General features: G+C 41.8%; 1 protein-coding gene across 2 annotated transcripts in view; it reads right to left on the minus strand.

Moving 5' to 3' along the window:
• The window catches only part of MAGI3 (membrane associated guanylate kinase, WW and PDZ domain containing 3), a 60,809-nt gene that overhangs the window by 22,303 nt on the left and 12,397 nt on the right, over window positions 1–26,109 (minus strand). For both annotated transcript variants that reach the window (XM_065649705.1, XM_065649706.1), the window contains exons 2-8: window positions 8,505–8,621; window positions 6,558–6,677; window positions 4,558–4,767; window positions 3,274–3,448; window positions 2,383–2,462; window positions 1,176–1,233; window positions 212–306 (exon numbers count right to left, since the gene is read on the minus strand). In XM_065649705.1, coding sequence (XP_065505777.1) covers window positions 212–306; window positions 1,176–1,233; window positions 2,383–2,462; window positions 3,274–3,448; window positions 4,558–4,767; window positions 6,558–6,677; window positions 8,505–8,621 — 855 coding nt within the window. The remainder of the gene's footprint in view (window positions 1–211; window positions 307–1,175; window positions 1,234–2,382; window positions 2,463–3,273; window positions 3,449–4,557; window positions 4,768–6,557; window positions 6,678–8,504; window positions 8,622–26,109) is intronic.

Raw genomic sequence — 26,109 nt, forward strand, 5'->3', positions numbered from 1 at the left:
GATCAAAATTATTTTAAAGCAGTCTTAAGGTCTCAGTTCAATTTTAACATTAAAAGATCATTCAAAAAAGCCTACAGATTTGGGAGGGCAACACCACAATGGGCAGCAAAAAGACGAGGTTAATGCCTCGATGAATTCCAAAATCTGTTACTTATGACGCAGTCTCACAGATAAAGATGTTAGTGATGAAGAACACAATATCCAGTGATACCTGACTTTGAGGAGCCACCATCAGTCTGTCCCAGCTGTTTTTTCCTTTTGGCTTCCAATACTGGGTTTTCAAACTGAGTTTTCTGGTTAATATGACTGTAGACATACAAAAGGTAGATCAGGATTTCAGCAGAAAGCGTTCTGCCTATTTCACAGAAAAGACAACCACAAAAGAGCCATCTACAAATGCTATTATTTACTATCGCAAATTAATGCTCTGGAAGAATGAACGCCAAACTATCATAACCAACACTGAAAACATTTTTGTTCTTTCCACAACTCGATTTACTTTAAGAGCCAATACAATTTTCCTTCCTGTAATAATTAGGTAGACCATACCTTCACTCCACTCTGCAAATTTTAAAAAGGTTGTAATAGTTTAGAACTGAGAAAAGCTGCTTTTTCTCTTGACCCTGTGTGTTGCTTCCATCTACCTATAATGCTTACGAACTCAGACATCACCTTTTTACTAGCAGATGCTGGAGTGGTACAGCAGAGTGGAAAAAAACAATCCATTTGAGCATAATTTAAATGCTTGTGTTGGCTTTGCAAAGTCAAAAACTGTTAGCTTGTTCTCTGAAGGTAACATTTTCAACTCTCCTAATTTCCTTCTCCATGGTTAGAGAAAGATTTCATTGACTCTGACCCGAAGAAGATTCAGGAGAGCTCTTGCAGCAGTTCAGTAGTTATTTACTTGGCTCTTCAGAGACAGCAATAAGTTACTTTTGCTCTTTTGCAGTTATCAGGTGCCACTCTTAAATCAAGTGACCCCATTTTTGTTAAAGCTGAGAAAAATGACACCAGCTCATTGCCATTAATAAATGACTTTGTTTGCTACTTGCTTTCCCTCCCCAAAAGAAAAGAAACATATTCCAGTGAGTCAGCACATATACATACTGCATGTCAAGAGCTTCATTATTTTCTGCTCAATTTATAACTATGTCAAATTAATAATTAGCACTTACTCAACATAATATGTTCCGTACTGAGGGTCTTCTATTTTTTCCCATCCGTAAGGAAGTTCTGCAAGCAAAAAGAACAAAATTCTCCATGACGGTGAAAAACTATCTGCAAATATCAGAATTTAGCTTTACTGTTCTAGTTATGCTGACCATGGAAACTTAAATATTAGAATAATGGATACAGTCAGGTAGGTAGACATTTGAAGGATAAAATTGCTACGTAATCTCGTTTGAGGCTGCCCTAAGTTCGATGGCAACAGGAATTTTTCTAGTGTATGACAGCATGTTACCAATTATTAATACCAGCACCGCTCCACAGGGTTTGACAAAAGACCCAGTGGGTCTATTCATTTAAATGTTGATCATTTGGATATCCTGCATCTCTCTGTTTAAAGTGCTGTTTTTATCCTGTGGCGAGCTGCACATATGTTTAACAAGCAGCAGTATGCGTCCATTGCTCCAGCTGGATTCATTATGAATTCTTAATTGTTAGGCTGCGCTATTTAGGAAGACAACTGGCTATTCTGAATCTGCATCAGCTTTTGTAACATGTCAGGCATTTGCCAAAGACACGAACTATTTGGTACTCTTTTCTAGCGGATTAAACTGCATGAGTATGTAGGAAACGGTGGCAGGAATTGTCTGTAGGCCAGTCATGAACCTGACCTGTAAGTCTTGAAGCAACAGCGTGAAGAGGTGGAGTCGGATTGTTCCCCCTACTTACGCGTTTAAATATTATATCATGTCACATGCAATAGGTACCATTAGCAATATATGCAATAAACTAGCAGTATGCTCTGTCTTCTTCATTACTCCTGTATTCTAGCACTTATGGACCTTTTCCTCCTGCCATATTCCACCTGGTGACAATTTCCAGTGACATCGTCACTAACATGTGCAGCTCCCTCCTGAGCAATCACAGTTACTGGGGAAAAAAAAAAAAAAAAAAAAATCTCGTTCCCATCTCAGGAACACAGATAAACCCAGAATTCAGTCAGATTCTGTTACTCCAGGGAAAATATACTACGGACTTTCCCAGTCTGATGTAAACTCCTACTGCCACCAAACCAGGGACACCGCAATCCGCTGCCTGCTCCAGTTGCGTGTGTCGGGAAGAAGCTTCTACTGGCGCAGTAATGGATCGTACCCAGCTGTGACAAACTCAGACATGTACCAGTCACAGGTGACAAATGGATTCGGAACATCTCACCTCCATCTTCACAGTCTTCAGGAGCCTTGGCTTTCTTACAGAGCCGCGGATCAAGCCACGTGGTTGTCTTGGTGTTGTGACTGTGGAGCAGAACACAGCCCATCAGAGGAGGGAACTCCCTCCGATTGCACCAGCTTTGCTTTACCTTAACTTTTAAATATCTACCACCATGTGCAAAACGTAGCCTTTACGTAATGTAACCTTTATTTGAGCCTCGGCCACATCATAAAATGCTAAAAAAAGGCAACAATGATGCTCAGAGGTACAAGCGCCCTGGAGACTCTCCAGGACAGATGGGAAATGTTAGAGGCACAAACACGCTCCCCTGCCCCCAAGAGCTCATATGGGAATATCAGCTGTTTCTACCTGAAAGGAAAAAAACATTTTTAGCCTCTTATGCTTAACTCACAGTGAGGTTTTTGTTTCCTTTAGAAATCAATAAATGAGGCTGTTTCACATGTGCATATAAGAGCTGCTTCCCAATCCTGGGCTTTAATCTGTGCTGTCTGTATTTTCAAGCGCGCATTCTCAGCCAAGGAACACAAGCAGCAAAGAATAAACAAGCTCTCAAATTTCAGAGAAATTTGTTATACCTCGCCTGGCAACATCCACCCAGCTTTGTATTTTGTGAGATGAAAAAACGCCTCATATTATATACAAGCTGACTTTGCACGTGGAACCACAAGGTTTTCCTGTGCAATGGCAGCATGCAGCATAGATGATTACCAGTAAGGAATGAAACGGTAGGAATATATTAAATTCAAGAGAGAAATAGAAGCAGTAGGAGCAGAGGAACGAGAGATACAAGAGCAGCAAGCAGGTTCTCGGACTGCAGCCCAGCAGCACTTCTCGGAAGGGCGCAGGAACCCTCCGTGGTGTGGATTTACTCACTCAATGAAGTAGATCATGCCCGTGTCGGTGTAAGCCATCTCCCAGTTCTTGGGCAGCGGTTCCAGGGTCTCATCCCTTGACAAGTAATTTCTGAAGTCCATGGAGCTGCTTGTCTGGTTGTAGCTGGGAACAGGTTTCATCCAGTCAGGAGAATCTGAATGTTTTTCTTTGTTTTCTGCAGTTGTTCGGGGAAAGTGTTACTATTTGTCAGCTGTTTATGTTGTTTCTCACAAAGAACCACCCTCTCAATCTGGCTACGAGTGGATGTCAAACACGTCCCTGTATGTGATGTGCATTTTTCCACTTTTTTTTTTTCAGCTGTGAACTTTGAAAAGCTGACATGAAAACACTGAACTCTGCTCTTCCCCTGCCAAACAGAATTAACCTCGTATTATGTGTCTGAGCCCACGCTGAAAAATCAACACTGGCAGAAATCCAAGTTGACTACACTTTGTTGCCGTTCCTACATAGAGAACAGCGTTTGAAATGTCACCAAATCCTACTAATATTCCTCAAAGAATGAAATGTAGAGGAGAAGCAAACTGCCAATAAACTAAACAACACCCTCCCGCCAGCCACAAAAAGGAAAATGCCCAAAAAATTCCCTGCAGAAAACTTTAAATGCAAGAACTCCGCCCTTCCATCCCAAGGTTAACTCAGTATCGTCCATCACACCGTGACGCCCGTGACCCGCACCCAACTGTGCTGTGGTGTTGCCAGCCTCAAAGTTTGCAAGATTAGGTCCAGTCGCAACATATTCTGATTTATTTCTCTCCACAAACTCCCCTTCGGGCAGTTTCAGGTTGTGTGATAGTTCCCTTAAGCAAAATCATCTGAAAATTTCACAGTATGAGCTAGCATGGCCTCTTAAACCAATCGTTTTGCTAAAATCTCCCCCACGCAAATTCAGTAATCTCCTCAAAACTAAACAATACCATTTACAGGGTATGAATTATACTCCGCAAAAGATTCTGTTATTTGAAGAGTGGATAAATTTTTCCTTCCTCCTCATGTAGCTGGCCAAGACCCAGCACTACATGTTCTCTACTGAGCAGTGCGTTTTATGATGCAATTGCACATCTGGCTGGGAAAACAGCTGTTTCTTTTTAAAAGATCATTTCAAAATTGAGTAAAAACACCATTCTGAATAGAAAACTGCCTTCAAACTTTAAGAAAACTTAAAGAAAAAAAAAAGGAAGCGGGTCAAGCAAGCCTGGGTGTTCTTTGTATACTTGTTATCTATTCGTGCAACACTTCAGGGAATTGCTCCCCTTGTCAACCAACCTGTCCCTCCGCTGCCGTTAACTGTTTCCTTCTCCTCCTCTTCCTCCTCCTCGGGGAGAGAACTCTCCATCCTTTGCATTTTGCTGACGGACGTGGTTCTTTTCCTCTGCGATTCGGTATCAAAATCATTGTCAAAAAGAACTTGATCCACTGGATCGGGCTGGAAGGGGCTGGGCTCTGCTGGAGGCTTCGGCGTGCCATAAAAATTACCTGATGATGAGACAGAAATCCAGATTTCTAAAGCACCGATACTTGCTGAAAGCACTGGCAGGGGCAGTGAATATTTTATTGCCCACATAACGTGTTTTTGGTGAAAGACTTGCACTGTAACTTAACTTTAGAAGACATTGGCACTATCAAAACCCAAGTGACAATCAAAACTTATGTATTCCTACCTTGTCTTTTTGCCAATTATGCTATTGGACATCAGAAAACAATACATTTAATTCAAAATTTCTATCCTGCCCCATGTTTTCAAAGAAAAAGTCAGACTGAGCCTGGAATTCACTAATGCTCCATAAAGACACTTGGGGAACCAGTCTGAGAGCAGCTGAACAGTGAAAATCAATTGTTCTTGCTCTCTATACTGATAACTGATTAGCAGAGCAATATGCAGCAACAGAAACAAGGTAAAGTCAAAACATCAATTAATTTTCTGCAGAAACAAAGTATGTTTACATAAAACCAGTTACAAGTAATCGATTTTAAAACTACAGTCCTACAATATACTGACAATACACTTGCTAAACAAATCTGTTGATACGGCTTCATCTAAAACTGATTTGTACTGGAAAAAAAGGAACAGATTTTTACTGCAATATTTTAATCTAAAACACAAAGACTAGGAATCATCTGTTGTTTTCTGGAAAGGAATTTGGGCAATTGACCTCTCTCCTGACTGCTCATATGATTTTTATTAGGGAACTGAGCACACAGCAAGAGAGCTGCCCAGAATTCTTGCTGGGGTAACATTTGGTGGCTGGATATGGGTTTGACCACGTAAAAAAAAAAATAAATAAGAAACCCTTCTGAAGTGGTGACAGCCAGATAAAGGGGAGCTAAGGAACAAAGACAGTGCTATTTTAGTCTAAATTTGCTTAGGAGATTTCCACAGACAGGAGGATGTTAACAGACGGCATCAGACATGTAAAACAAGAGGTACAGGGCCTGTCACTGCATTTTCTACTTTGGAGGGTTTTTTTGTGGTGGGAGGAATCAATTGAATTAATCCAAGTGTCAGTAAAACCACTGCTTACCAAAGAAATCCTCTAGGTACACGCTTCAAGTTGCCTGAATCAAATGTTTGTTAAATGTACGTGAAAATCAGGCATGTTTATAATGTGGTAAATTCAGGGATGTGAGGAACCCTGAAGTTCTCTCTGGCTGCCCTCAAACCCTTCAAAACAAACCAAAGTGAAGCAAAAGCCCATTGTGTGATGACATCTCCACGACTCCTCTAGAAAACCAGTTCCTGAGGGTTCACCACCTTCATCACAAATATTTTTCTCCACATTTAGCAAAAAAAAAAAAGTTGCTAAACATTTGGACAATTCGGTCTAGTGCTGTTCAATTTTTCATCGCAAAATACTTTTTTTTCCTGTGGTGTATCAGAATTTCCCCGGCCTTCTGTCCTTTCAATACGCAGTTCCGAGAAGAACACGGCTTTGTTCTCAAAGGTTTAAGCAAAATGGATTATGAATTCCATTAAAACAAAATTCTACCAAGCACAGACAAACATTTTTGGAATGCTTCCTCAAATACACGATAGGGGAAATAATCAGATTGCATTAAGACTGGTTGAAAGGACAACTTGTGATTTACTACAGGGATTCAAAATGAGACTGCTACTCCTCTTCACAGGTGCTACAAAAATAGATTTAACATTGCTGCTCTACCAGGAAAAGTGGTACTTCCTGGGTAGAAAGAGCTACACTTAAAGCAAGACACAGGATGTGAGCACTGGGTCCTTATTCCCGTTCCATCAAACGTCGTCAACGTACCGTCATACGTTCCGCTTTCCAGCAAGGCTCCGCTTTCTTCCAGTGCTTTAAACTGCTCAACGGGGATGAAATTATAGTCTACGCCAGGGACCTCCCCATCTCTGGGAGCCCTTGTAGTGCCTGAGAAGACAGAGAAAACATAGTAAAATATTTCAGTGCTGCCTGTTTGCAGTATAATTCTGTAAAAACAATGTATTTCTGAATCTTTATACAATGCTGGTGTCACTCCAGTAAGAGAAGAGTTACAACACTGGCGAGGAAGTGAACAATAATGTATAAAAACTAGGCTAATAAATTACGTAGGAATGACAGTTCTGGTGCTGAGGAAGGAGAAGACAAAAAGCTGGGTGAGGTGGTAATTAGAGAGAATTCTTTCTTACGGGCAGCGAACTGAAAACTTGTTCTGTGGAAGCTGCCGACGCCTGGGTCGGGCAATCGCGGTCTGGGATTCCGGGGAGCTGTTCAAGAACTGCTGTATTTTAACACAGCTGTACGGGTGCTGCTTCACCCCACTGCTCCCACCAACTCACTAATTTGTAATGAGCTCAGTGTGACTAAGCACGTTTGATTTTTGGGCCACTAAATCCATAACTGGGCACAAAACCTATTTTTTAACCTTATAATTCAAAGTGTAATTCATCTATACTCCAAACCCTAGCTATAGGTAAGCTTTTTCTAAGTAATCAGTAAATTGCTGTGTTAATGCAAAGATTCTCAAAGTGTTACGTCTATAAATACGGGCCTCCCATAGGTATAATAGCTTAATTAAAGCTTTCCTGGAAAGGACTCCACTGATTCATTACTGCCTACGACCTAATAGCATTTTAAAGGCATATGTCAATTTTTTCAGGCAGCAGCATGAACAAGCGCTGCTAGTAAAAAAATGCCTTTCACTATTATGATCTGTTAAGAAAATGGCAAACTCTTGGGTGTGCTCAATATAACGATGCTAAATTGAGAATGGAATTCCTGAAGTTACAGAAACATTAGTCAACAAACTTTTACATTTTTAGTGCAATGCATATTTAAATACAACCCGTGATGAGCCTTTTTAATCAGCGAACTTTTGAGACAAAGTAAAGGACGATCTTGTGATAATTAAGGAATTAAATGGCACAGAAGGGTGAGAAGCAACAACAGGCTATTTGGTGTGCCAGGGTGTTCTGTACCTTGAACGGTGCTTTCTACAAAGTGGGACTGGTGGGAGCAGTGACCTTTAGGGACCTCGCTAAAGGCAAATGAATTAACACCTGCGCTGGCTGGACCAAGAGATGCCAGCAGATGCTCAGAGCAGAAGGGCTGGCACAAGCAACGGGACAGGTCCAGCCAGATTCTCTGATTAATTAATTCTTGCGGTGACACCAAAGTTTGTCCATGCAGTTTCTTCCTCTCCTTCTTGCGCCATGGATTCGCGCTCCCTCTCACCGCCACCTCCTTATGCTGTCTTCTCAGGACGAGCCAACAACGGTTCCCTCTATCTTCTGTCATTGGGACCCTTTTTGGATACAATCCCTCCTGCAACTCCCCTTCCAGCTGCGCTGCTGTCTGATGTGTGTGACCCTCCGAGGGCTCGGTTTCCTCTTTGTGCAAAAAACCCCAACGCATTGACAAATACCAGGTCGTGTTTGCACTGTTTGATCACGCCAAGGAAAGCTTGCTTCCCATGGTGGCTTTGGTTATTCTAGCAACAACTGACAAACCTTTGATGAGTAAAACACAGATATTCCTGGAGTACTCTAAGCTCGAATGCTGATGTTTTCATTGTTTTGTCGGTCTGTATTGGCCGTACCTTTTCATTGCAACTTAAGATATGAAACTACTCTAGCAAAGCCGCTTACAGAAGTTCCTGCTGCAAAGCAGAACTATAAACCAGATTAGGAGAGAAGGCACTTAAAGCTCTCGAAAACGTGTCGGTTAGTCAAATGAGGCTGATCTTTACATACTTACAAGGGATGGTTCTCAAGTAGAGATTGTCTCTGATCACTTGCTGGAGTTTATGGTCTATGGAGCCCTTCTGGAACTGCAGGCTCAAGTAGTGGCGCAAGTCTTTGTTGATGACTTTTCCTTAAAAAAGCAATGAACAAGAATAACTGGTAAAAATTAAGCAGCATCTCGCAATGAGAATGACATCTCAATGCTATAAATGTTCCAAAAAATGAAAGCAGCAGAAAGACTTGGGTTGTTTTAAATGCAACGACGTAGACAGAAAAGCCATTCCACACTTCCCAAGCCTGGACTTTCTGCTGGTGTAAACTGGCACCATGATTCTAGGCACAGCTCAGCAACAACCATCCAGCCTCAGCATCTCCCAAGCAAGACAATGACTACCTTCTGGAATTGTTCGGAAATCGATAAAAAGTATTAAAATACAGGATCTATTTCAAAAGTTAAGAGTCTCTACAGACAAGAAACTGCTTCGAAATACAGTGGTAATACTTTCTATTCAATTTACACCTACTGGCTGGGTACCTGAACTCAATATTTTGTCTCATGGGAATCCACATTCTTGGTATTATAGAAAGAAAATATTTTCTTTTTAAAAGCGCTGCTTGATAGAAGAGGGTTTTTTTACAATTATTCTTTGCAATAGTTCTGTCAGGTATCATTAGCAAATCTGTCATATCACGAGATAACCACGGCCCCTTCAGCACACAAATAACCGAGCTCTTGTATTACTGCTTCATCCTTCTGACAGAAGGGTACAAAAGATTGTTTTGTACCCTGTCATCTTCCCAGAGAGCACATTAAATAGGGTTCAGTGACCTTGATAAATTTAAGTTACGTACTACAGCAGAACACTCGGAGCTTTAGGGAAAAAGACTCAGTCTTTGTCTCCCAAAGCCAATCCAGGGGATGGCCAGTAGCAGGCGTGTGCTGGTGTATTGCAACAGCGGGAACAAAAGCTGGAACAGACAACCGCTCTTTTTAAATTACGTCAACGACAGGTCACAAAATGCATCAACCTGCCGTAGGAGCGATGCTGGCAGAAGCCTCTGCAGCCTGTCGGGACCAGCTGCTGTTGAGAACACCTGGAGAGGCCTGAGAATGGAACAGGGCACAGAGCCACGTCAGTCCGAATGCAAAGCTCACCTTCGCCTCAAATCAAGATCGCTGTACTTACATCGAATGTCAAATTTGGAAAAAAAAACCCAACAAACCAAAACCACACAAACCCTTCCACCACTAACCAAGTTTTCCCAACCATGTGCCACTGCTGCAAAGTTGGTTGCACATTTTGGTACATTTATACTTTCCTTTTTGACAAGGGCAGATACACACCTTATAATCATCTCAGACATTACCACAGCTACCACCATTCACCACCAGCTAGCCGTATTTCAGTTTGCACCCTCTTCCCTCCAAGCAAAACAATGGCATGCTGCAAAATGTTTAAAAGCAAACCCAAGATCACCTATCAGCCCTCTCTTTGCAGAGGTCTGTGCTGCCCATGAATTAACCAACTCCCCGACTCCTTCCCAAACATGGAACTCGCAGCAACTCAGCAGCTCCCCCAGGCCCGTGATCCCCCAGCTCAATTCCCTGTTTTGCCATCATGAGCTGTTCTTCATAAAACTTTGGATTTGCTTCCTGCAGCATAATGAGCAAAACATGCCATGGAAAATGAAAACAAATGGTATGATCTCCAGCAAGAAAAATATTTTCCATTTGTTACGACAAATCGCTTTATTGTTTGTAGACAAGATGGTTTCTCAACATTAAAAAATGTTTTACCACTAAAATGGTCCATCCATCTCCCTGTCAGAGCCGGATCTATAGAACTTCACTTTAACAATACAAACATATTTCACTTGGGCGGATCAATACACACGTATTTCACTCAGGCAGATGAAGCTGGTTGTCAGCTATGCTCATGTTGGAAAAACTTGGCAAGGGGTGAAAATCTGTGTTAGATGTAGAATTACAGAGACTTCATTTATTCACTGATTTTGCCCTCTTCACGTTTTAAAATTTAAAACCCTTTTCAATAAATATTGACTCAGTCTAAAAAAAAAAGTAAAAGCAAAGCTGCTACCAGGGATATGCCAACAATGAAGGGTTAATCTTAACGTTAAAACTTTAAAGATTGGACTATACTCTGAGACCAAGATGACTGAATTGAAGATTGAAAGGATTGCCTGTGGAAAATAGAAGAAAGTCAAACTAAAGAGCAGGCGGAGAGAAAATGACAGAAAGTCACATAAAGAATGGTGTGCATTAGAAAGCAGGAAAATAAAGTAATAGCAAGGACGCTTTAGGCAACCTCCAGAGCTTGTTCTTGTGCAAAAGCTGGATATTTCCCCCTTCAGGAGTTGAACATGCTCTTTTACATTGTTTCAAGGAGGCTTTTAGGAGAACCTCATGTATCCCACTCTCCAAAATGACCTAATAAATGTCGGGTTGGTGTTTGTTGTGCTGCTGAGCTGCCTCTGAAGGATGACACACGCAACACAGGGACCAGTCAAGGGGAATCATGTACTTCATAGCATTCAGGTTCTACAAGACAAACAGGCACAAGGCCCTTGTCTTCAGTTTTAATTTAAATTAACGACAAAGGAACTGTTTAAACAAGGCCACGCACACTGCTGCTTGCTAAGGAAAACTAAGTGACGGCAAAAGAAAAGAAGGCTTGAGTACCACTGCAGCTAAATACAGTGCTGTGAAGGGCAGAGCCAAGCGAGAGTGACAGAATCATTGCAAAAAACAGGGGTTTTTTGCAGCTTCCATTTCTCTTGTCACACCACAAACCGCAACGGTAAAGTTGCCTTCGCTGCTGCACCTAAGCAGGACGAAGACCGCTATTTATACATCCAACCTGTCACGGAAACGCCCAAGCGTACACGTTGCGGTTACAAACGGATGAGTATTGCCGTGGAGCTACTAGAACACAAGTCCATCTCTAAATTAGCACTGTTGGTAAATCAGCAAAGCTCAAAGTTGAAACATGCAAATAAATTCTAAGAGTATGTGTAGACTTTATGTTGCTGCCCAATAGTAAGTCACAGCAAAATAATGTCACAAGTACGTCTGGCGAATGCTGGTACACGGAATATCTGCGACAACCCCACAAATCGCTCTGAAAACCACGTGGAAATTCTCCATTTCGTTTTGATGCACATTTTATGCAGACAGACATAGGTGACAACTTTGTAGGGGAAGGGAACATCGTATTCAGTGACTGCGGGGAGCTATAGTGTGAAGTTTCCATGCCAACACCTCCTGGAGACAGTGGCATCTATACACTAATACAGAGCTGCAACGCTGATGGCGTTTTTCCTTTCAGACTTTTTGAAAAATACTTTGCTGTTGATTATAAAAGCCATTTTTCAAAGTAGGTTTATTTAAAGCATTTGGCTTTCCTATTAAACCACACAGTTCACTACTAGGGCTCACACTTCCACTGTAGCCTTTAGCACAAAAATGTATTTTAAGGGAACAGATGTGAAAAGGGAGCTGCGTTCCCTCATTCTTGGAGTACATTTTTAAAAAGCCTGTCTGCAGTCCCGGTGTGTTCCTCTGATGAATTAAAGGGTAAAAAAGAAGCAAAACAAAGCACTAAAAGCTAGAGGCGGGCAGGGCCGCAGCCGAGGCCTTTGCCCGGGGCGGCCTTGGAGTAGGGCAGGGGCAAGGCTGGGGGGAACAGGCCGCGCAGGCCCCGGCCCAATATCAGCCCAGGAATTTTGAACCAAACTCCCAATTTCTACCACTCACTGCCCCGCTCCCCAAACCCCCACAGCCCTCCTTCACTACACTGACCTCAGCACTACTGTCCTCTGGGGGCTTTAAGCATTAAAGAATGAAAAAAAACCCCTGCAGATTAGATACCGCTACACAATTTTTCTCAATGAGAACAAAGCACAAGGAGAAACGTAAACAGAGTTGCATAATGTAAATTCAGCGTTTCATAAATATAAACAGAATGCCGCACAGTCCAAGGTTACACGCGGCTGCGCCGTGTGTTACATAAGCAGTGATTGCAAAAGGCAACCTAGAATATGAAAATTCCACGTGAAACACGCATTAAGGGCTAATAAAAGAGCTAAATGGCTTTGCTCAAAAGTGGCTAACTAAAATAAGAATTATCAGGGTTGATCAAGTGGAAAACAGTTACTGTTCAATTAAAACTAGGCTATCAACACATAAAGTAAGATTAAGGGATCTTTGCCGTGACTAAGCAAAAGCCATTTAAAGAAACCTTCAGCTACACAAACCAGGTACGTTGCGTTAGGAAACCAAAGTTATAATTAACGTGCAACACATTAAGTTTATGATATTCCTCAGTGACTACTCACATAGGATAATTTAACAGGAGTTACACATCCAAACACCTGCATTCACTGAGCACAATAACTTCTTTCTAAAAACATGCAAGACAATCACCATATCCACAGAATATGGAAAAGACAGAACAGCACCCGTCAGTACTGAAAACACACACCTACATTCCCAGTACAAGAAACACATGGGAGGTTCAAATTATTTCTGTTAAGAAAGAAAGAGACAGAAACATTTTGAGAACGTCCAACTCAGCAGGTGCTGAGCTAGGAGCTCCCTAGGAAAATGAAGGGCAATAAGCAAGTTGAGAAGATGACCACATCTGGGACCAGAGATCCCGGACCACATCTGGGAATAGAGATCCTGGTCCCACTACGGGCTGAGCTCCACTCAAGGTGATTTCTGCTCATTCACCGGGTAACTGCTGCTTCTTTAGAGAGCAATCAAGCTCACTGTCAGGTGAAGCACTATTTTCTAAGAGACAAGGAATAACAAAATCACTGCGTTTGGTTCTCAGGACTCAATAGGCACCACACACACCAGCCCGTGACCACCAGCTGCTTTGGAGATAAGTCTCTGCAAGGATGTTCAAAAGACCAAAAGCAGATAATCATTTCAGGAATGTGACATATATGCTTCTGCTCCTTTGCCTTTTAATGAGAATCAAACAGCGGTAGGTCCACACTGCTCTGCTCCCAAAGTCAGAATTAATCACGTTTTTTGATTGCCAGATCCAACATCAGAAAAGGCCAAGCGTTGACTAATTCAGCATAGGGTCTCCAAAGGGCCACAGTGGGCAGGTCTCTGGCTCGGATATCATAAGGGCATCTTGATTTGCTGTATCTCTGGTAGGTAGTGACATTTGTCCAAAAACAGCAACCTGTCACAGGAGATAGAATTTCCCCTGATGATGAACAGAACAGACGAGGTAAAGAATGAAACTTGATTTCCTAGAACAAACGTGGGAGAAAAGCCAAATAGATTAGAAGCTTATTTCTGGATGTGAAATGCAAATGATGTATTTTGCAATTAAAAAAAAAAAGACCACCACCAACAGATTATTAAAGTGCTTTAAATAAGAGCAAAAATATATTTTAATCTGGCCGTACCGACAGAATTCTCACCTCCTCCCTCAACCCAGGATCACTTGTAGAGCTTTAGGTTCAGGGAAGACCAACGGACACCAGGACCTGAACTCTTCCGAAATTACAGACGCCGTTATCAGCAGGGGGAGAATCGGGGAACGACTCGGGAAAGTTGTTTGGTGAGGGAAAGTCCTGAGGATGAGAAACTGATGAGCACGGACAAAACTGAGACGGACTATTTGGGAATATGGATAGGTACCAAAAGAAGTATTATGATTCAGAACAATGAGAAAGTATTTTAAAAATATATTTTAAATTCCTTGGTCAGAGGTCTTAAAAAAGCTTTCAAATATTCATTAACAGAATCTCACTAAAGCCCGCTGGGCTCTCAATTTCCCTCTACTAAATGTCAGTAGAGAATAAGTTGTTTGAAGACAGGGATGGCAAAGATATTTTCATTAAGCTGTGCTGGACTCAGCAAGCTACAAGAGCATCCTCCCAAAAAAACTTAAGACATGAAACTCTGCGGACTGGAGCCACTGGCACAGGGTTCACACCAGCTGTGACACAACCCTGGGAACAGCAGGGACAGCCCAGGTTTGGGTGATGAACCCACACGGGTGAGCAAGAGGCTCAGGAACAAGCGGAGCAAACACCGAGAGATGGGCAGAGACGCGGCCTCGCACGGCTTCTGTGTGCGGAAAACACAAACCAGGCTGTTTACACAGTTCTGGAAGTTATTCCAGCATCTGGAGAAAATATGTTATAACAAAGAAAAAAAGAGTATTTGAGAAATTATCAAAACTTTCAGGCAAAGGCTAATTTGAGAGATGTCCTTTACAACATCCTTCCTTTGAGATGAGCTTTTGTACACAGCCCTGCCAAGCAAATCCCAGCTTTTCAAAAGCTTGGAGGAGATTGCTGTGCATTTGCTTTATTTTACCACATTTTTTAATTGCATCACAGAAAGATTTTTAGGAAACACCAGCCATATGAAAAGCATCACCCTCCTGCATGCCAGTGTCCTCCGGAGACAGATTCAGGGAAGGTTTTTGGGGGTGAACCCAACCTGCTCCCCCTGCTCCCAGGTGTCCTGCCCATCATTTCCCTGTGAACACGTCCAAGAATGAGCTGCAGGACCTGCCCGAGAGTTTAATTCCTCTGAGTAATACAACTAATCTGTAAACTTTTAACTACAATAGCAAATCTTGTTTCCTTGTGCTGAAGAGAAATCATGGCGCAGAGCTTTTGCTGATTACCATGCTGCGAAATAAAGGTTGTTAAGTGGCTAAATGCTGCTAGGGTCAATCTTCTTTAAAGAAAATTGAATTAAGGATCTTTCAAGAAGCTGAACTATGGCTGTGTCATTAAAGATATTGTGCAAATTCAGAAAAAGCAAAGGCTAAGAATGTCAGATTCATCTAATTACATTAACATGATAAGACGCAGAACAATTCATAGAGGAATTTACATAGGGTCTATTGTACAGAACAAGTCTCAAGGCACTTCATAGCCACAATAATCCATTAAACCAGACTCATTTACTAGCTGAAAGCTGACAAATACGAGAAAGGTTTACTTTAAAAGCCTTGTTTAATTGTAGTTTGTTACACGCTATCCAATAAATTCTTGGTAACATATTCCTATTACGGAAATCACGGTAGAGATAAGCCTTACAGTATTAATAAATCATTTACTATAGCATTCAAAATACTGAAAGGGTGTTTTTGACTTTTTAAGCCTACAAATTTAGGAGGCCACTCATCGGTAAGAACGATCCAAGGGGTGATCAACACAAGCCTTTACAGGATAATGCCTTAAGATCTGCAGTCAAGGCGGTGACTGATTTTGGGAAATTAAATTTCTCAATCCTCATTCTTGAACACCAGAGCACACTGTGTTGTACTGTTCCCTTGAAATCTTACAGGGCTGCAAATGTTCTACCAATAAACCAGCCCACTGTCGGTAAACCTATGCAAAAATAACTTGGCTTTGTGTTTGCCTCTGAACTTCATCACTAAAGCATTTCAGGTTTTGAAGATAACTAAAATATGCTTTGGAAGGGGCATCCCAAACAATCCTTAGGAAATACAGAAGGCATTGGCAAATAAAGTGTTGTTTACTCTGAAACACACTTGGAGCTCAGAACAAGAGCTGAAATGTGAGCGGTGGGAGCCTGGACGCGATCCTCCAGGTTTTTACTTTTGGCAGCAGAGAAACAGCAAAATCAACTGTAACAGAAGGCTCTAGATGGTGAATATCCATGGCTGGGTTCCTCGCCCTCCATGGAAAAAGAAAAAATCTATTGTTTAGTGCAGAAGGAAGAAGACAGACAATATTTGCAGAATGTAGATGGCATTTAGATAGAGCCTTTCGGTGCCATTTGGTTGGTATTTGAAAATAACACTTGTCACCCAACTAATAATTGCCTCCGTTTGCAAATAGATGCATCAGAGTTGGCTGAATCTTGGCAGCAAAGAGTACGGACCCGCTGCTGGGAAACCAGGAGGTTTGTACCAGAGGAAAGCAGCACCTTCCACCACGAGAAGACCAGTACACTGAGAAACAACGAGAAACGTTAGCAATATTGCTGGATCACACAGTCCATTATTTTCCACTGAACGCTACTTTTCTTTGTCTTGTTACATCTCCAGACACTCTCAGCCTCTGCGTGATTTCTGTGGAATGACAGCAGACGTCATTTTAAGTTGGTTTTATGTGATGCATTGGTAGCAAAAAAGCTTGCAGAGCCTGGTACATTTTCTTGCCACAACCTTAAGGATTTTTCAAAACTAAAATCCTTTGAGTGAAGACGTTGAGACTTTCAGATGCCAGCTTCGAGCACACTGGTATTGGATGTGATTATAGCAATACCTTGCACGCACACAAAAATCCATTAACCATGGGAGCTCAGTCAGGAGAACCACCAACGGGCAGGCTTTTCTCTGATGAAGCCAAGTATTTTAATGTACCATTATTAAACAGGAGAAAGGCAAAGCACAAAGAACTGTACAGCTGTTTCTGATGGAAGATCAGACACTGAACGAGATATGAGGAAAACTCGAATGATTTAAAATAATTAATGGGTTTCAAATAAAATGCCAACATAACCATTTCCTTCACTTAACAGTGGGGAAGAAAAATGCAAAAGCACTTTCCGCAAGAGAAGAGTTTGACCTTTTAGATTATATACGGAGACTTTCCTCTCTTTGATTTGCTTATTTTCTTGAGAAGTAAAAAAAAAAAAAAAGGCAACAATCTTTTGCCTATTCATAAAGGTTTTCCATATTTTCAAGAGCTATTTTAATTCTCTATTTCTCAAGATCCTTCCCCACACTTCACTGGGAGGCACCACAGATCCCACCTGAATTCATGGGAAAGATGGGGCATTTTACAACTTTCTGAAGCAACTAAGACTCACCGTGGAGAATTTGGTTTTATTTACTGTGGGGTAGTATCTAAGAGCAGAGATATGCTGTATGTTCTGTATTTTGGTCCTATTATTAATACAATGGCTAATTATGCACCGAATCCCTCACCGAGTGTTAATCTGTCCCTGCACCGCTCCTGCCGTAAAGTCAAATCCAGACACTGGAGCCATGAAATCAGAGTCCTCTGTAGCTGTCATAGGTTATAATAATCCATAAATCATTTTGTCTGCTCTTAATTGGGCAGACACAGAGCTGGAACACTCCAAAACAAAGATTAGTAACCCAAACAATAGAGGTGATTTTCCTCCGGGTAAGCGTGGCTTGTTTTTCCTGATTTATAAACAATCTTCCATTCATTCCCTTAATTTACAATGTGAAGTTTTGGTTTATTCACACTAGAGAAAATGATTTACTGAGACGACAAACAAACCAATTTGCTGTAGAAAGCACAATTAACATACACAACTGAACGAGATGTTACTCGAGTCCCCAAACTGTTCTAATATTAATGTTTCCCTTTGATAATCTGCAGCTAAAGTGTAAATTCAAACTTACTGACATTTAATGAGTATTGTCTCAATACCCACCCCAACAAGGGATTCCACCCAGGGCACTTGCAGGTTACACTTACTGTAACATTGCGCAAAAATTGCCTGCCCTGGTGTTTGTGCTACCACAGCATCGCATTTCAGACACTGGCATACATATAACATACCGTATCTTATCGCTTAAGCAGCGTGCGGTTCTATAGAATGACACGTTTCAGTCACATCCCCAAAGAAAAATGTCCTTGCAGCTGCTCTGTGTTACACAAGCCATTTAATCTGCTTGGGACTTGGCAGTGTTTTCCCAGCAGAAGGGTACGTGTTCACATGCCAAGACCTTTATTTTTTTTTTTTTTTTCCAGTGTTCTGATTAGAATAGAACTTATGGAAATCACAGACAGGTTTATTTTTAGCCTGCTTTCCATAGGAAGCAAGACATGCAATTACACTCTGCATAATTTCTAGGCCCACTAACCTATTTCAGTCTGGAGTTTGGCAGAGCAGGAGCCTGACAAAGACACTCCATTCCTAAAGACACCGTATGCCACAAACGGGAGCCTGACAAAGACACTCCATTCCTAAAGACACTGTATGCCACAAACGGGAGCCTGACAAAGACACTCCATTCCTAAAGACACCGTATGGCACAAACCTCTTGGGTGCCCCACAGATCCTTCAGCCGTGCCCGTGAGTGGCAGCGCAAGGTCCGTCCTGGCCAGACCTATAAACCGAGTTTGCACAACAGCAAACTGGGCTCTCAAATGCCAGACCCACCCCAAGCGCCCCTGCCTTGCATCACTTGAAAATACAACGGTTTTCTAACAGAGTGGTTCATTCCCACATGCGGAAATGCCACCAATAGGGGTTTTTTTGGGTGTCCAGCTCTGCTGGGCTCCTCAGTCCCGCTTACCGCAGGATCAGGGACCCCAACGAGCGCCGGACACGGAGGTAACGGAGCGATTCCAGCTCCCAGGAACGGAGCCATCGCGCAGCTTTTACGAAGGAATTAGAGCTCCTTGAACCGCGTTTTCTCAGAGCTCGGGAAATCACAACACTCCCGTAGCCTCCCAAGGACCCCCAGCAACTAAACCCACCAGCATCCAAGTGCCAGGTCAGCGCTCCTCTGATGGAATTAACAGCTGTGCCGTGTCACAGCGGTATCGATTAGAGACAGCTCCAAGTTTAATTGGGAAGAGCCCCCCCAGCGCTCTCTGCACAATACGGACAGTCAGCACAATGGCTGAACTCCAGCTGTGCGCTGGCCATGACTAATGCCCATGCCTGACTCGCACGGGTTCACACGGCGATTCACCTCCACCGTTCGGTGTATTCATTTAAATTTCTAACAGATTCGGGCAGCTGAGGCTGACATACTCCTTCTTGTTCCTTATGCTGCAGGAGGAGCGAGGTGAGACGGTCCTGGGGGGTCCAAACCCCGAGCTCATCCCTGAGCATCTGGGCACCCAACAGCTTCAGCACGAGGTTTGGGGAAGTTTTGAAACTTTGAGGCGGTCGTTGCCCGTGTGCCGATACAGGAGCCCATCAGCCGAAGGCACCGGACACGTTCCAGAGCGTTGCACGCGACCAGGTCCGGGCGCATCCCATCCAAACGAGCTTCCAAAGTGTGGCGACCGAGGGCAGATGGGCTTAACGAGACACCATCGAGATAAGAGACTCTGTTATCAACCCGACTCGAAACGCAATTATCAAACCGCTCATTTGCAGCAGCGGTTCAGCCAACGCGATATTTTAGCAGATGAGCCTACTCTGGATTATAAGCTTCATTAGGCTTTAACTGATGACATCTCCTGCCCTAACCGACTGTTCATAACTTATTTTTATGGTCATGCGGGCAGAGAATTTGCGACATGAAGTAGGAAGCAATAAGCTGATGTAAAACAATGCAGTAGCCTTAGATTTACAGGAGGATATAGATACTGAAGACTTCCAATTCACTAAAAAAATTTGCTTCATTCTTGTTCTCACTCTAAAATGTTCCATAAATAAAAGTGTTTGGAATCTGGAGGACTCAGGGAAAAAAAAGGTGGGTGAACTGAAAGCGATTTAGTAAATCCAACAGTAGAACAATTGTTGTCCTACAGATTAAGCACACAGAAAGCCATAAAAATAGACACAATTCTATTTTAAGAATGAAGCTCAACTACCAGATTCCTATAAAAGTGGCCTATTTATCCCCAAAAGTACAATTACTATAACCCAGTTAGATTTTATTTTCTCTCTAGGGCAACGTTAGTAGCAGCAAAAAATTAAAGATTCAGTTGCACTGTGTGCATGTGAGTCCACAATTCAACGCTTGCTTGTTTTCCACAAAAACTGGGAATTATCTGAATATTTACTGTACTAATTTAGTTTATTAGCAAGTGGCAAAGAAAGAGGAAAACAGACGCAAACCCGCAGGCTGGTCAAGGGTATCAGGACACACAGCTCAGCTTTTTCAATAACAGCTACTTGGAGGAACCTCAGATATCGAATATAATTACATATTGTTGTTTTCCATATGCTCTATACCATGTATGTGCTTCTGACATCTGACGAGAAACAGCCTTTCACAGGGAGCGACTGGGTTTTTCATTATATAATTAAATTAGTTTACTTCCTTGGGCAGAAACTTACCATCTGCAGAAATGCCAGTGCTCTGGATTACAGTTTGCCACGGAATTTACTGCCAGGATTATATTAAAAAAATATCTTTTTTGCTTGAAACGTAACGTGAACTCAATCATTTGGCAACCTAGCATATTCTTGAAGTATAAAAACCAATCCAGGAGCAGATTATCTGTAAGCTGTAGTAAAAATTAACAGGACAGATTTATATTGATGTTTTTCGGTTTTATTATTTGCATATGCTCTAGCATCATGAAGTTACTTAAGAAAGTTTAAAGCCTACTTAGATTTTAAAAGTCCTTAATGACACTGTAAATTATCTAAGCCAATGCAGACATAAATATATGAAGAAGAAATACAGAAGAAAGCTGTAGTACTTGATACTTTTGGTCCTAATAATGAAAAAACGGCTATGCTAGAGTGGTTTAAAATAGCTGGTCAAAGCTTCCAAATGCATAATCACATCTCTGAGCTAAAAAAGAAAAAAGAAAAATTAAAAACCTTATTGTTACATTATCAAACAAGCGTTTCCTACGCTTTGAAGAAAATATCTTTTTATTCTTTAGGTGGGTTCCTGCACCGTCCTAATGGTACCCAGCATGTGTAGACAAGGACTGAACCAGTTTAACCACGGAAGGAGCTTTTTTCAGTGAGTAAAACAAACCCAAACCCAAGGAACTTCCCCAGTGCACAACCGTCCCTGTCAGGAATTCCTTGCACCCATGGAGGGTGCATGAAAACGCGTTGAAAACCCGCCCATCGCCCGCGCACCTACTGCGGAATCTGAACGTTCATTCCGTATTTTGTAAATACATTTTTGATCTAATAACTCCCCCTAGACCCACGTGCTGAAAAGCAGCGTTCACAACTTCCACGCTTTCTCCAAATTGACGCTGCCAACTATTTGAACCCGCTCCGAGCAACTCGTCAGGAAAAGTTGTGCCATTTTGTGGGGCAGCGGGGGCAAGGAGGGCACTGACGGCGGTAAAACGGGCAGGATGACGCATTCAAAGCCTTGCACGCTCATTTATTTCTCTGATGAGAAAAAAAAAAATATGAAAAAAATGCATTGCAGAGGAGGAGGAGAATTATTGCAGAAGGCGGACTGCTCTAAGTGCAGCCGCAGCTCTAAATTACGCAGCCAGAAGGTCACAAGGATTTCATCTTCCTCCTTCGCATGCGCTCACCCATAGATACAGCAATGGCAACTCCATCCCAGTGACACACCTAAACTTTAAAAGTGAACTTTAAGTGGCTGCCCAGTTTTTTCTGGTTAGTTCCTGTGCTTTGCTGCCCTTGGCCAAACATCTGCACGTACAAGCAGGTAAAAACTCCACAGCGCTAACCATTATTTTCCTTTACTGACAGGTTTAAGTTCAGACATCCCTGCTGTGGGTCTCATGTCATTCAAATTATGACGCACCCCATGCTTAGAAAAAAAATTTCATATTTTACCAATAAAGGGTTAAGGACTCTCGGTCATTTCAACTGACCTGCTATGACTTACCCACGGTCAGCTCTGCAGCAACACAGATGGTTCGACTGATGCTGCCAGTGCTTTAAGCGCAGAAAATGCTTCTTTTTTAAAAAATATATTATTATTTTTTCCCTGTGCTGTGTTTACTGTTTTACGTATGCCTCTGACTGCCAAGGAATTGTTAACTAATGACCATGAGATCCGTTTTGTTAGCGCACAGCTGGGTACTTGGTCATGCAACATCTGCTTCTCAGCATTTCTCCCGTTTCTTATCTACCGGTAGTTTGTAAGAAAACTGTCCCAATGGAGTATGTCAGTCAGTACGTGGAGAAAGATGCTGGTAAATGAGTTTATTAACTAACAGCTATTAATACACCTTCAGATGACTAATGAACTCACGTCTCTCGCAGAATGGAAAACCACCAGAACCCGCCATGCACTTCACTCTGAAAAGATTTATTTGCTGCCTCTCCTCTGTGCTTTTATCTGCTGATTATCATCAAGAGAAGCAAAACCAACCAAACAAAAAGGTCAAATTTCCAATGAAAGAGTTTTTACAGGATAATCTTCCTTGAAGAAGTGCACAAAATGGATGTATCGGCAGCGAACAAAAATCGAACTCAAAAGAACAGAGCGGAAAGTAACTGCTCTCCAGCAGGTGTTTACAACAACCGCCTGGACGACGATCTAATTCGGTGACAATATAACTCAGTGATGAAATTCCACCAGTTGCTTTAATTTCCGCCCCCAGAAGTTCAGCACAAGGTAGATATCATAAGGAAAATAATGTTTGCATACCCAAAAAGTAAGACAAGAGTCTTATATTAATTTTTGCTCCAAAAGATGCCTTTTTTACATGTATAGCTGCCTGGTCACTATTCAAATTAACTTTTTCAATGAACTGTAACTAGGCCTTATTTTTGGAGTAAGGCTTATATTTCGAGCATCCTCGAAAATCCTGAAAAATCATGCTAGGGCTTATTTTTGGGGAAGGGCTTATTTTCGGGGTAGGGCTTATTTTCGGGAAAACAGGGCAGACTATGAGGCAGAAAGGGTGATGCGGTTCCAATAATGGAAGTTTCACAGCCGCTGGGCTCAGGATGCTCACAGCTGCCTCCAAAGGCTGGACCCAGTTAAATCTGCTTAAAGAGCTCACTAAATTCAGGACTGACACAGAGCCGGAATTCTCGTAAGAAAGCACTTCAAATAAAAAGACAGCTTTGAAGGCAAAGCCAAATCTCATTTCTGTTCTCAATTCACAATCAATCGGAAGGCAGCTACGGATGTTCACTCCAACAGGAAAAGCCAAACTGACAGCACCGGAGTTTTTTTCCTGTATTTATTGCATCATTCCCTTTTCTGTCATCCTTGGCTGAGTGTACAGGTTCTGCAATAATCTCTTTGAAATGCTTCACTATTGCAAAGCACAGCATTGCATAGATATTCTTGTTACCCACAGTCGATACTTCCACGCAAAACACTTTTCTCCTCGCTTCCAAGACGCGAATGAACCTCAAGGTAAGAGTTTTAAAAGGTTCCCTTTTTCTGTTTGAATACAAGTATGTGATATATAATATCATATACACGGCCAGTCTCAGGGATTTGTTGAAATAGAACTTCCATATAAGTTGATTTTTATATATATATATATATATATATAAATTTGCCAATATAATAAAACATAGAGCTAGATGATGAAAAATCACCCCACATCTATGATTATAAGAATGACATGAAGCAATTCTGCCAGCAGGTACCTATCCCAGCAATACCCATCGTCTCACAAAACTCTGACTGGATCGCAGTGAAGACCCTTTTTAATTTTACTGGTCATACCGAGTCAGAATCAGGCAGTAGTTACAAGGCCAGCACTTGAATTGTCATTTGCCACTGAAAAAAAAATAATGCATGTCCAACAGGGAGGCTAAGAACACATTTTGAAGAGCAAAATTTCAAATATCCTCCACTTCTAAACGTATTTTGCAGTGTTTGCAGTTGCACTGAGGTCCGGCTCAGCCTGCAGGCATCGCTTGAATTTCCTGCATTTGAATGAGATATATATTGCTACTTCAAACAGCAGATTTTACTTTTATCTCCACAAATTTGTTAAATGGAAGAAAAGCCTCACGCCTTGCATTTCAAACCTGCACTTCCAAGTAACACAGAATGTGAAATCTTTCCAGATCACTGCGAGCAGCCTGCAGAAAGGGCCCCGTTTCTGTCCTCATTTCCAATTCCTTAGATAAGATACAAAGTTCTCTCAAAGCATCCTTCTTAAAAAATATTTTTTTTAAAAAAAAAAGTACTGTTTTTCTTTTTTCTTTCAATTTCCTTAATACCCGACATCACAAACCAGGATGAGCAATGGACCACTTAAGAACTGAGTTCAGTTAGGAAAAAAAACCCATCAGATGTACTTGTACAGGCAATAAATAAGGATTTCAGGACAACAAATTTTATGCCCCCTGAAGGTGATTCAACAAAGCAGAAACTGATTTAAGTCCTTTTTCTCTTCGCTGCATTTCACCTAGTGTAAGAAAAAACAGTCCACGGAAAGAAGTTCCTCAGGTAAAAACCCTTTTACTATTCCTGCAGCACGACACTTCACATTACGTATCAGAGTTTGATGCCTGAATGGAAGAATAACCTATTTTTAGTGGACTTTTAACTGGGAGAAAAAGCAGAGAACTGTTGGTAGGTTCTGAATACTTTAAAGCTTCCCTGTGGAAACACTCCACGCATTTGTGTACAAATAGAGGTTGATAAAAGGTGAACGACGCCCCAGGATTCACCAGAAGCGCCACCGCAATCTGATGACAATAATTCCATTTTAAGCAGCGTTGCGCACACAGACAAACCAGCGGCACGTCCACAAAGCAAATTTCACGTTCCCTCCTTCTGCAAAGACCAGGGGACAAACGCTTCCGATGCTTCAAAAAGCACCCGACGATTCTGAAGGCAGAGAGATAATACTGGAAAACAGCTTTAAATGAAGAACCGTGCAAATCACTCATCTGTGCTTATGTTTAAAAAAAAAAAAAAAGCGCTAACATTGTTTCAACAATACAAATACTTGTGATTTACAAATATTTACGTAACTCCAGGTTCAAATCACAAACTGAAGGTCCCACAAAGCTGGGGCAGACCCTGACACCAACAAGGATTGAAAAATTCATATTAATAAGGCTATTCAGCTGGCAAAATGAAGCGACAGTGAAATATTTCCAGTGCGGTAGGGCCGAGCAGACAAATGTACCTTTTCCCCTTACATTACTCATTTCCGCAGCAGGAGATTTAGAGATTTATGCTCTAAACCCAAACCTCAGTTTGAATCCGTACACTTTACACAGGGGTTAGAAAAGATGTCCCTGGCTGAGGAACACCCACATATCCTGAAATATTCTGCAGAATGAAAAGAAAGAACACGCAGTACAGCATAAACAACATTCAGTCCACCGCAATTATTTGCTATTTTGATGAACATTAAGCACCCTCGCCCTAATGAATTCATTTAAGTACTAGCAGTACCTCCTAATGGGTATTAATTAAACTTTTCCAGCATCTCTACCTTCACCAGAGAAAAGTAATTACTCACTGCTGTCCTACAGAGAGGGAAATAAAATCCACAGGATTAGGGGTTTTTATACTGAGTAAGTAGGGCAGCCAGGAAAGCCGGCAATTCAGAGGCGAGTGGCTGGAGTCGGTAATTCCACGACATGAGCAACGCTTCAGGCCTTGCACTGAGTGAAACTGTTTTCCTGCTGCCTGTAAATAAGCCAAAAAAAGGGTTTAATAAAAGTGCAGAGGTCTGACAACTATTTGTCTTTTTCAAAATTCCTAAGGGGACCCAGTATAACCAGTAAAGTGTTACCTCAGCTATTCTGTATAGTTTAACCACCAGCTGCATATACCCGTCGATATTTCACAGCTTATCTATCAGTGAATGCATTTTAAAAATAGTTTTATTCATAAATACGACATATTAATGCTTCTCTAATAATCCATTTAAAAAAATATATGTAGTGGCAGCTGAAGGTGTCAAAGATCTAGAGCGGACCGTTTTTATTTCCTCATACAAAACTTTCATACAACAGGGACCAACTCTCAATACCAAAT

The sequence above is a fragment of the Caloenas nicobarica genome, chromosome 21 (assembly GCF_036013445.1).
Source record: "Caloenas nicobarica isolate bCalNic1 chromosome 21, bCalNic1.hap1, whole genome shotgun sequence".
Classification (NCBI taxonomy): domain Eukaryota; kingdom Metazoa; phylum Chordata; class Aves; order Columbiformes; family Columbidae; genus Caloenas; species Caloenas nicobarica.